Source organism: Osmia lignaria, chromosome 16 (assembly GCF_051020975.1).
Source record: "Osmia lignaria lignaria isolate PbOS001 chromosome 16, iyOsmLign1, whole genome shotgun sequence".
NCBI classification, from domain to species: Eukaryota; Metazoa; Arthropoda; class Insecta; order Hymenoptera; family Megachilidae; genus Osmia; species Osmia lignaria.
In genome coordinates, this window is record NC_135047.1 from 8,851,172 (window position 1) to 8,862,146 (window position 10,975).

The window sequence follows — 10,975 nt, forward strand, 5'->3', positions numbered from 1 at the left end:
CAACATAAAATGTTAAAGATCAAAATTGCAAACACACGACACCGGCCATGTTAATAATTCTATATTAAAGTTTTAATGCTTTTGTAGAATTAATTATAATTATTTATTTTAATTGAAATTTATAAATGTTATCAAGTCTTCACAGGTTGATGAATGAGGAACATGAGGAAAGGATGAATGTTCATTATCATGGGCATTCTCTTCCTTATCGACCTCGACGTCGGCTGCCACACGTATTATACTGACCGTGCCATCTAGTAGAGAGTCAGGGAAACAACCGATGAGTTGATTGGTAAGTGTAGAGCAGTTACCGCCATATTACTAGTAACTATATTAAATCTGTATTTACTGAGCATACGTACACAAACGATTTTCTCATTATTTTAAAAGGTTTGTGTAGTGTTTTATTAGTTTTGTATTTTATTAAAATTTAAAACGTACATTTTTCTCTTTATAGATAGAAATCATGGCTGTACAACCAAATCAACAATTTAGTATGGGTTAGTTGAACATAACATCTCCTCTAATTAATTTTTAATTCTATCTATGAATATGATTATATTAAATGTTAAACATTTCAGATCCACCAGCTCAGCAAAGTTTCGTACGATTTTTTAAAAATTTACCAGAGGTAACTAAAAATTATATTCTTATATCATATTAGTATTAATTATTTTCATTTATCTCGTTATTAATCCACAAATTTATTTAAGTTTATATAGTAATCATTTGACAGGAAAGAAGGTGAAACATTATAAAAGAAATTTTATTTAAATAACAAGGTATACAATAACTATAGAATAATTGCATTCTATAATACTACAATGTTTTCTTCAAATTATTAAATTAACAAATTAAATGAGAATAATATATTACGTGACATTGATAAATAAATTGTTTACAATGACAAATCTTATATTACAAAACAAATTACTTATAAATAAATAGTCAACAATGTGTAATAGTTACATATTTATCCAAAAATATTTCTAGCTTTTTCTTTAGCTTTATCAAAACTGTTTGTTATTTTATGACCAAGTTTTGACCAGAAAGATGATGAAGGTGTTGTTACATCAATTGGGTCTAACGGTTCCACAGGCATTGGTGGAGGCGTTGTTTCTCCTGGTTTTTCACGAATGTCCCATGGATCAGCACCATTAATAGGTGATAGTGTAGCACTTGGATTTATTGTAATTCCATGGTATATATCATCGCTATGAGATACATCGTACGGTCCACCTCCATATGCTTCCAAAATTCTTGGCTCTAGCTGATGTAAATTTTCACTGCTTCTAATATATTTTTGTTCATTGTCAGTTTCTTGATTAACTGTTCCTTCATCAGATTTAGCTGCTTGTCCAAATGCATAATTTTCAGAATCCAGATATAACTGTGATGCTTGATTGTCTTGATTATCATTAATTAAGTATTTACCTTGAGTTTCTTGTTGATCAGTAGTTTGTTGCAAATCAGAAAATTTTATTTGGCTTGTTTGTTGCTGTAAGTTTTCCTTATCCTTTTGATCTGTTTGTTGCACAAATTGTCTGTGATCGCTAGGGTGATAGGTATAATGCCATTGTAAACCAACAGTTGCATCATTAGATTTATGTAACCAATTTACTTGATCTACATTATCCCCTTCAATATTATACGAATTGATTCCAGTTGGTCGATTTGAATCTTTAGAATTATTTCTGTTAGAATTTTGGGCAAATTGATCACCTCGAATGTCTTGACTTCTAATATTATCTTTATCATTTTCAGATTCAACATAAGGTGGTATTTCATAAATGCTTGGAATATATGTATCTTCTTTGTTAACATATGTAGGTTTCTGGATGTTAGAATAATACATATTCTGATTCTGGATCTGTGTATTACCTACTGAACCAACTCTTGCATATCTGGATCTGGGTTTTGGTTTTCCTGCAGGCTTAGGAATATGTGTCGTAGATTCCTGTTCCATTGCATAAGTGTCAGTTTGTGACGACTGTCCAAATTCCCGCTTTCCAGATGTTTGTTGAGTAAGATCGACGAATTCACCTGTCTGTTGAGTCAAATCCCCCACTTGCTGGTTTGTACTAGCTGATCTCCAAGGCTGATAAGATTGTTGTGATTCCTGGCCAAATTCAAGCTTTCCCGAGGTTTGCTGGGTAAAATCATCATGGTTACTTGCTTGTTGAGTTAAATCCTCTGATTGTGGTCTCCAAGGCTGATGAGATTGCTGTGATTCCTGGCCAAATTCAAGCTTTCCCGACGTTTGCTGGGTAAGATCATCGTGGTCACTTGTTTGTTGAGTCAAATCCTCTGATTGTGGTCTCCAAGGCTGATAAGATTGCTGTGATTCCTGGCCAAATTCAAGCTTTCCCGACGTTTGCTGGGTAAGGTCATCGTGGTCACTTGTTTGTTGAGTCAAATCCTCTGATTGTGGTCTCCAAGGCTGATAAGATTGCTGTGATTCCTGGCCAAATTCAAGCTTTCCCGAGGTTTGCTGAGTAAGATCATCGTGGTCAGTGGTTTGTTGGGTCAAATCCTCTGATTGTGGTCTCCAAGGCTGATAAAATTGCTGTGATTCCTGGCCAAATTCAAGCTTTCCCGACGTTTGCTGGGTAAGGTCATCATGGTCACTGGTTTGTTGGGTCAAATCCTCTGATTGTGGTCTCCAAGGCTGATAAGATTGCTGTGATTCCTGGCCAAATTCAAGCTTTCCCGACGTTTGCTGAGTAAGATCATCATGGTCACTGGTTTGTTGAGTCAAATCCTCTGATTGTGGTCTCCAAGGCTGATAAGATTGCTGTGATTCCTGGCCAAATTCAAGCTTTCCCGACGTTTGCTGAGTAAGATCATCATGGTCACTGGTTTGTTGAGTCAAATCCTCTGATTGTGGTCTCCAAGGCTGATAAGATTGCTGTGATTCCTGGCCAAATTCAAGCTTTCCCGACGTTTGCTGGGTAAGGTCATCGTGGTCACTTGTTTGTTGAGTCAAATCCTCTGATTGTGGTCTCCAAGGCTGATAAGATTGCTGTGATTCCTGGCCAAATTCAAGCTTTCCCGACGTTTGCTGGGTAAGATCATCGTGGTCACTTGTTTGTTGAGTCAAATCCTCTGATTGTGGTCTCCAAGGCTGATAAGATTGCTGTGATTCCTGGCCAAATTCAAGCTTTCCCGACGTTTGCTGGGTAAGGTCATCGTGGTCACTTGTTTGTTGAGTCAAATCCTCTGATTGTGGTCTCCAAGGCTGATAAGATTGCTGTGATTCCTGGCCAAATTCAAGCTTTCCCGACGTTTGCTGGGTAAGATCATCGTGGTCACTTGTTTGTTGAGTCAAATCCTCTGATTGTGGTCTCCAAGGCTGATAAGATTGCTGTGATTCCTGGCCAAATTCAAGCTTTCCCGACGTTTGCTGGGTAAGGTCATCGTGGTCACTTGTTTGTTGAGTCAAATCCTCTGATTGTGGTCTCCAAGGCTGATAAGATTGCTGTGATTCCTGGCCAAATTCAAGCTTTCCCGACGTTTGCTGGGTAAGATCATCGTGGTCACTTGTTTGTTGAGTCAAATCCTCTGATTGTGGTCTCCAAGGCTGATAAGATTGCTGTGATTCCTGGCCAAATTCAAGCTTTCCCGACGTTTGCTGAGTAAGATCATCATGGTCACTGGTTTGTTGGGTCAAATCCTCTGATTGTGGTCTCCAAGGCTGATAAGATTGCTGTGATTCCTGGCCAAATTCAAGCTTTCCCGATGTTTGCTGAGTAAGAATATCATGGTCACTGGTTTGTTGTGTCAAATCCTCTGAATGTTGACTTGCACTACTTGCTCTCCAAGGCTGATAAGATTGGTGTGATTCCTGGTCAAGCTCAAACTTTCCCATCGTTTGCTGATTAAGGTCATCTTGTTCGTTTGTTTCCAATGTCAAGTCTTCTGAATGCTGATGTGCTCTATCTGGTTTCCAAGGTTGATGGGATTGTTGTGTATCTATTAAAGTATCATCAGTGTTTTGATCATCCTTTATACCGCGCTTATATTTCATTTTATATTGAGAGGTGCTTTGTGTATCATATGCACAATCAACAGTATCTCCTGTTTGACCTATATCAAGTGTTCCAGTTATTAGTTTCCCTAATTGTGTTCGGTGAGCAGAGTTATAACTGTTTTCTCTTAACTGATTCATGTAACTATCTTGTTGTAAAGCCTGATTCATATGTCTGTTTTCATATTGATTGCTGTTGTATTGCATATTGTTATCATTACGTATTTCTGAAATACCTGTGGCATACTGAGGAACAGATGCTTCTTTTGTATGACTAGCACTCCAGTGTTCTTTGTAATGTGCAGCTCGTCCTAGTGTACCAGTGTTAATTGCACTGTTCTGATCATGTCTTAACTGATGTGTGTCTAAATGTTCCATCTGTTGTATGTTATCCATTTGTTGTTGTGAAATACCTGTATTAAGCACACTGCTACTGTGGCCACTATTTCCAGTGTTAAGTACAGTAGTATACCCTGATGTAGGAACAATTATTTGACTGACTGGTTGAGATTTCGATATGTGGCCTTCTTGTTTTTCATACAGACTGTAACTATTTGTTCCATAAGAATTTGGAGATGGAATTCTGATAGGCACTTGTTCATTGGGAGCTTCTCTTAACTGTTGGTTTTCATTATGTGTTGCATATGAACTACTTTCATAATTGTTCTGACTTCTGTACCTGTTACTGTTTATGTTGTGAAGAGTAGCTGAATCATGCGCATTAATATTTGTTGATGCGGTATCACTGGATCCTATAGCGTGTACACCAGATGTCTGAGTAATTTCTCTGTGAAGTTTGTCTATTTCCTTTTGTAAATCTGGCACTGCAGCTTGTATAGGTTCAGGTATTCCACCATTTGAACTATAACTGGAAGTATAATTTTTTTTATAATAACGAACCTTTTTTGCTCCTGATACATATTGACCCTCTTCTTCAAAAACACGTCCATGTCCTCCATCAGTTTTATATGAATCAACTTTACTCCAATTTCCAGGTTGAATATTAGTATAATATGGCACTTGCGAAATTTGAGTATCAGATAGACCTTGGTGCAATGCTTGTGAGTTTCCAACGTGTTTTCCAAAATCTTCTAATCTTTCACTTTGAACATCACTTCTTCTGATCGATGATTGCATATGCTGTTGACTCTGCATTGCATTGTATTTATGCTGTTGTGTAATTGATTCAGAATTACCTATTTGATCGTACATCCTTTGAGAACTAAGCCCATCTGTGTTAGGCACCGGTACACTATGTCTATAGTTATTATTTTGATGTCCAATATCTGACAAACCTTCATCATTAGAGTATCTTGTACTGTATGAAGATGCATAATTTTTCTTATAATATCTCACTGTTTTAGGACCAGCAACATATTGACCTCGTTCTTCATGCACTTTCCCATGTCCATTATCTACATTGTAGTCGTTGTGCTCGGACCATGTTCCAGGTCGCGAATAATCAGGCCCTTGTAAAAGAGTTGCACTTTGTGATGCATGATCTTGAAAATTACCAGATGTTAGATATTCCTTAAAAGAGGAACTGCAGAGTTCTGTACATCCAGTTGGTGCAGATAATGTTTGAGTTATTAATAAGGATAGAATGGTAATCTGTGGTATCACCATATTATTTGTTTGGTCTCTGAAATAGAAAATATATTTAATATGTGTATTTTTCATTATGAAATAAAAAAGAAATTTTTATTTTTATTTTTATTTCCTTCAAAAAAATCATACTGATATAAATACTTGCAATACAATTATTATTCTACTTATTAATTGAAGTAATATATTTAATTACCTTCTAATAGAAGACCAAAATCACTTAATTCAGGTAACAGAATTAATGAATGAGATGTTCTCTGTGGCAGTATATGTTGACATGTATCACAGTCAAGTTGCAGCAATTCCATTTATGTTGATTTCCCCTTCTTCCCACCACGTCTATGAAAGCATTCTCTTTCATTCTTACACGATGATAATGTTTTCTGTGCATTTACTCCAGTTCATATATGTTCTTATCACTGTTAATAATTCACAGTAACAGTCAAAATATCTATAAGAAGAACTGTATCAAGAACACTTGACAAACATTTACAACATCTGATGTAGTTTTATAACATATTTTTAAACTTAGTACACCTAACACATTATTTCTAAATATTTGTGCCTATTCCTTTGAGTTCTAGGTAACAGTTATAAATGGTTTTCCATGTTTGGTTCAATGTGTCATCAATGATGTCATTCTAAATGTATAACATCCTTGTTGTGATGTTTTAATTTATTCCTATTTCGCAACAGGTATAGCTTTAAGCTGATTATGATTCAGTTGCATCATAAATGTACATGATTCTGTAACATTAATTTTAAAAAATGTATGTCTTAGTAGTTATTAAATACTAAAACAATTTACTAAGAAGAATATGTTATGTTAATATGAAAAACTTTATTTAAACAATATTAAGTATTACACATATTTGAAAAAGTAAAGCAGTTCATGTTTTTGTAACGGTCTACTTAAAACATGTATTACTGACCTTCCTGGAATATGAACTGTGATCTTTTATCATAAGAAGACTGAATAATGCTTCCAAGATAGTGTTATTAAATTAACTGTTACTCTGAGCTTTCCTGCTGATTAATTGTTTGCAAATTATATTTCATATCCAAAATATATATAAATATAATTTTATATAATGTTCAAGGCAACAAATAATATATTTTCTCATTGTATAATGAATTTAATAAAAATGTAATATTATTAGTAATTGTTACTACATTTTTAAAGCATATGAAATTAAATTAAAATTATGTATTGTCTTATGTTATGTGTTTTGAAATTGTTTTAAAAGTGTTTATCACAAAATAGCAAGTTTCCTTGAAACCATGCACATCACATTAATATCAGTTCATGATGCTCTGACCCTAGATAGACATTGACCTACAGATATATAACAAGATTCTTCATTTTCTTGGAAACAAGAATCACAGTAATAATAAATTAGTAGTAGTTATCATTATTTTTGTATCAAATATTCTTATTTTATACAACATGTAAAATATTAATACAATAAAAAATGTATATATTTGTATTTTTATGTATAACATGTAATATATTATAAAACATGTGTCTAATTAAATAATCTATTTCAGAAACTGAATACCACTGTAAGATTTTTCAATAGATCAGATTATTACACATTACATGGCAGTGATGCTCTATTTGCAGCACAAGAAGTTTTTAAAACCACAGCAGTTTGTAAAATGATAGGAGCAGGTATGATTTTAAATTGAATTTTGAAAGAAAAACAAATAAAACAAAATTTATGTTTTACTTCCAGATCCATACAAAACTGAGGGTGTTATTTTAAATAAAAATCACTTTGAATCATTTATACGTGATTTATTACTAGTGAAGCAATACAGAATAGAAGTTTATGTTAATCAAGGATCAGCAAAAAATCAAAATTGGGTGCTGGAATATACAGGTTCCCCTGGTAATTTAAGCCAATTTGAAGATGTATTATTTGGTAATAATGATGTTGCAGTTAATGTACTTGTAATAGCAGTGAAATTAGGAATGGATGGAAAATCTAGAGTGAGTAATAATGTACTTTCCAATAACTTTCTATCATTATTATTATTATTTTGTTGTTGTTGTTGTTGTTGTTGTTGTTTAAAAGTATAACTAATCTTGTTGGACTTTATAATTTTTGCAGGTTGTTGGTCTAAGCTGCTTGGATAGCACAGCAACCTCATTTTCCGTTTGTGAATTTCAAGATAACGAGACATTTTCTAATCTAGAGTCACTTGTTGTTACACTTGCTCCCAAAGAATGTTTATTAATTCAAGGCGAAGGCAGCTATGAATTTCAAACTTTAAAACAAGTATGCAGATAAAATATTCTCTTTATTACAAAATAATTTCATTAAAAATGTTATGATATAATAGTATTATTTGTTTATTTTTCTATAGTTAATGGAACGAAATAATGTAATGATCACTTTAAGGAAAAAAAGCGAATTTTCTAGCGAGTCAGTCGTACAGGATTTAAATACTTTAATCAAATTTAAAAAAGGTCAGCAGCAGAATGTACAGTCTTTACCTGAAATCAATTTTAATTTTGCTATGTCAGCTACTGCTGCTCTTATCAAATACTTAGATGTAAGTAATATTACATCATCCTAGAAGAAATCTAATTCATTTGTAAATTATAATAGTTTAACATAGTATCTTCCTGTTAGTTAACATCAGATGAAGGGAACTTGAATCAGTTTAGTATAGATCAAATAGAACAATCACGGTATTTAAAATTGGATGCAGCTGCTATAAAAGCACTCAATATTGAGCCACGTGTAGATACTCTTTCTATTTTAAATGGAACTGCACCCACAAGTATTTTAACTCTTTTGGATAAATGCAGAACAACTCAGGGACATAGACTTCTTGCACAATGGATCAGACAACCTCTGAAAGATTTATCTCTTATAAAAGAAAGACACGATATTGTTGAAGCATTAGTAAATGATAATGAATTACGATCCAATCTTAGTGAAGATCATTTAAGACGTATACCCGATTTACAAGTGCTTGCAAAGAAATTGTCTAAAAAGAAAGCAACATTACAGGATTGTTATAAGTAAGTGGACATTTATAAATTTAATTGTGCATACATACTATAATATGTTTATTAATTTTTTTAGAATATACATATGTATGTTAAATCTGCCAAGATTAATAGAACAGTTTTCCAATGTAAATGTAGTAGCCTTAAAAACAATGTTCAGTGATCCTTTAACCAAACTTGTTAATGATATGGATAAATTTCAACAAATGGTTGAACAAACAATTGATTTAGAAGCTGCTGAAAAAGGAGATTTTTTAGTACGATCCGAATTTGATGATGAATTAAAAGGTATTTGAAGTTTAAAATAATATTTAGGCATATCACGTTTATTTTTAATCTATTGATATTATGTTATTAGAATTAAAAAGTATCATGGACGAAATGGAAAAAAAGTTGCAAGCACAATTGAATAAAGTTGCCGATGACTTGTCAATTGAAGCTGGTAAAACTTTGAAATTAGAATCTAATCAACAATTTGGTTATTATTTTCGAGTCACATTAAAAGAGGAGAAAGTATTAAGAAATAAAAAACAGTATACTATTTTGGATTCTAATAAAAGCGGTGTACGATTCCGAAGTAATAAATTAAACGAATTAAATGACGAGTATATCGCTACTAGAGATAGATATACGATAGAACAAAAAAAAGTTGTAACAGAAATAGTTGAAATTGCAGGTTCGTGCATAGTATTGTAGAATTTACAAAAGGAATGATTAGTTATAATTTATTTGTTTTATTAAATTATATTTATTTGTTACATAGCTGGTTATAATAGCCCAGTAAAAGTTATTGGAAATACATTAGCATGTCTGGATGTACTTACTGCCTTTGCTTCTGCTGCTATAAGTGCTAATAAACCTTACGTTCGTCCTGAAATGTTACCTAGCGAGGCAGGTGAATTTAATCTTGTTCAGGTTCGACATCCTTGTTTAGAAAATCTAGAAGGGGTAGATTATATAGCTAACGATGTCAGCTTCAAAAGAGGTAATACCTTTCATTGATTTTTTTATAATAATTTTATATAATAATTACTCCAATTTTAGGAGAATGTCATTTCTGTATTATAACTGGTCCAAACATGGGAGGAAAAAGCACCTACATAAGATCTGCTGGTGTTACTGCATTAATGGCACACATTGGAAGTTTTGTTCCATGCGATGAAGCAAAAATATCGTTATTAGATTGTATATTTGCTCGAGTTGGAGCTGATGACTGTCAATTAAAAGGACTTTCTACATTCATGATGGAAATGATAGAAACTGCTGCTATACTAAAAGTAAATTTTGATAACTAGTATATAAAACATAAAGTATTAAACATAAAACTTCAATTAATTTTTTCAGGCAGCAACATGTAATTCACTTGTATTAATCGACGAATTAGGCAGAGGAACATCGACTTATGAGGGTTGTGGTATTGCATGGTCAATTGCAGAGTACGATATAAATAATATATTTTAAAATAAATTGTATAAGTTATAATTTATTCTAATTAAAATGTTTTCCTAGATATTTAGCAAAAGAGATTAAATGCTATTGCCTTTTCGCAACGCATTTTCATGAAATCACTAAATTAGAAGAAGAAGTGTCTGCTGTTAAAAACCAACATGTTACAGCTCTTGTTAGTGACAATAAACTAACTTTGTTATATAAAGTGAAACCAGGTACATGTGATCAAAGTTTTGGAATATACGTTGCTAAAATGGCTAATTTTCCGCAAAATGTGATAGAGGTATATTCTTTTCTTATTCCTTATATCTTTTAATTGAAGGTTTTCTACATATAATGATCTTGAAAACTAAATTTTATTTTTAGTTTGCTAAACGCAAACAAGCAAAACTTGAAGATTATCAGGATTCAATATTTAAAGGATCTGATGATCCACAGAAAAAACAAGAAATCATCAAGGTATCATTACTGTTGACCTTCTACATTGATTAAAAAACATGTACGTTCTAACTGAATTAATAATTTTACAGGAAGCAGAGATACTTATTGCAGAATTTCTTAACAAGTGTAAAAATTTAGATACATCTTTATCTGAGGCAGATTTAGAAGATAAAATTTCAATATTTAAGGAAGAGATTTTATCTCATAAAAATCCCTATATAAAAACACTTCTTGCAGCCTTGTAAATTAAAATAAGAAAGAACTAATGAAAATGACAGTCAGTATTATTTATAACGGTATTGTTAATTTAAGTTTTGAACAGGTACAGTGTTATTTTTATGAATCTTGAATTAAATAATTGATTTTTGTATACACACGCAATATATTTCTTTATGACCATGATACTTTTCAGATAAATATACGTATATTTA

The 10,975-nt window shown here is 32.5% G+C and overlaps 2 protein-coding genes across 4 annotated transcripts; one reads left to right on the forward strand and one right to left on the reverse strand.

Annotated features, from left to right (window-relative positions):
• The first annotated feature begins 152 nt into the window (after window positions 1-152).
• Window positions 153-10,916, forward strand: spel1 (DNA mismatch repair protein spel1). 2 transcript variants are annotated; one of them, XM_034317242.2, is made up of 16 exons: window positions 153-292; window positions 458-500; window positions 582-631; window positions 7,181-7,304; window positions 7,369-7,625; window positions 7,747-7,914; window positions 8,003-8,191; window positions 8,272-8,666; window positions 8,731-8,942; window positions 9,013-9,330; window positions 9,418-9,639; window positions 9,699-9,931; window positions 9,999-10,090; window positions 10,164-10,386; window positions 10,470-10,562; window positions 10,634-10,916. In XM_034317242.2, the coding sequence occupies exons 2-16, from the start codon at window positions 467-469 to the stop codon at window positions 10,787-10,789; spliced, it is 2,766 nt and encodes a 921-aa protein (XP_034173133.2). In that variant the 5' UTR covers window positions 153-292; window positions 458-466; the 3' UTR covers window positions 10,790-10,916. The 2 variants fall into 2 exon arrangements, with proteins under 2 accessions (XP_034173133.2, XP_034173132.2); XM_034317241.2 differs by lacking the exon at window positions 153-292 and adding an exon at window positions 299-390.
• On the reverse strand, window positions 748-5,989 carry LOC117601024 (uncharacterized). Of its 2 annotated transcripts, XM_034317240.2 has the most exons (3): window positions 5,829-5,989; window positions 1,435-5,669; window positions 748-1,350 (listed from the first exon to the last, which is right to left on the reverse strand). In XM_034317240.2, exons 2-3 carry the CDS (start codon window positions 5,651-5,653, stop codon window positions 974-976), a joined length of 4,596 nt encoding a protein of 1,531 aa, XP_034173131.2. In that variant the 5' UTR covers window positions 5,654-5,669; window positions 5,829-5,989; the 3' UTR covers window positions 748-973. The 2 variants fall into 2 exon arrangements, with proteins under 2 accessions (XP_034173131.2, XP_034173130.2); XM_034317239.2 differs by having other exon boundaries at window positions 748-5,669.
• Window positions 10,917-10,975: the final 59 nt, after the last annotated feature.

Bases quoted from the DNA above. Each gene is read 5' to 3' on its own strand.
- spel1 (XM_034317242.2), top strand. From the start codon at position 467: ATGGCTGTACAACCAAATCAACAATTTAGTATGG. The intron at 7,305-7,368 runs GTATGATTTTAA...TTTTACTTCCAG, and splicing joins TTGTAAAATGATAGGAGCAG to ATCCATACAAAACTGAGGGT. The intron at 10,091-10,163 runs GTACGATATAAA...ATGTTTTCCTAG, and splicing joins ATTGCATGGTCAATTGCAGA to ATATTTAGCAAAAGAGATTA.
- LOC117601024 (XM_034317239.2), bottom strand. From the start codon at position 5,653: ATGGTGATACCACAGATTACCATTCTATCCTTATTAATAACTCAAACA.